The sequence below is a fragment of the Phaethon lepturus genome, unplaced genomic scaffold (assembly GCF_000687285.1).
Source record: "Phaethon lepturus isolate BGI_N335 unplaced genomic scaffold, ASM68728v1 scaffold29622, whole genome shotgun sequence".
NCBI lineage: Eukaryota > Metazoa > Chordata > Aves > Phaethontiformes > Phaethontidae > Phaethon > Phaethon lepturus.
Window position 1 is genome coordinate 1,237 of NW_010521687.1, and position 582 is coordinate 1,818.

At 69.9% G+C, this 582-nt stretch overlaps 1 protein-coding gene across 1 annotated transcript in view; it reads right to left on the reverse strand.

Moving 5' to 3' along the window:
• The window catches only part of LOC104616557 (cytochrome b ascorbate-dependent protein 3-like), a gene marked incomplete at its 3' end in the record, with an annotated part of 1,028 nt that extends 467 nt beyond the window's left edge, over positions 1-561 (reverse strand). The window contains 3 exon segments of the mRNA XM_010281603.1: positions 2-32; positions 104-312; positions 378-561. Coding sequence (XP_010279905.1) covers positions 2-32; positions 104-312; positions 378-561 — 424 coding nt within the window.
• Between the last annotated feature and the right edge of the window lie 21 nt (positions 562-582).

Genomic DNA, 582 nt, shown 5'->3' on the forward strand with positions numbered 1-582 from the left:
GGAGCCAGAAGGCCGCTAAGGCCGCCCAGCCACTGCAGGGAGGGAAGGGGAAAGGGTGAGGGGCGCGGGTAGCCAGGGTGCAGGGGGCCGGGGCAGCACCCACCTGGCAGGAGAAGAGCAGCACGGTGGCCAGCCCCAGCCAGCTGTGCAGCGAGTACATGTTGGGCGTCCCGTGGTCGTTGTGGAAGCGAAAGACGGCCGCCAGCCCCAGCACAGCCAGGCCGAAGGCTGCCAGGGCCAGGGTGCCATGCAGCACCTTCCAGGGGAGCTTGGGGCCGCTCCAGGCGGGGGGCAGGCGGTACACCAGGGCCGCTGTTGGGCGAGAGGGTCAGGGAAGAGCCGTGTCGGGGCCGCGCTGCCCCGCACGCCCCGCTCACCTGCACCGTACAGCACCACCATGCCCGTCACCATCAGCACCGGGTGCCAGTTGAACATCTGGGCGCTGCCGTCCAAGGCGAAGCCGCCACGCCAGTGCTGGCACCAGGCGCTGACGAAAGCCACGCACACAAAGCCCAGGCCGCCCAGGAGGGCGCAGAAGGGCAGAAAGGGTAGATCCAGCATCTCCACAACGGGATGGCGGGG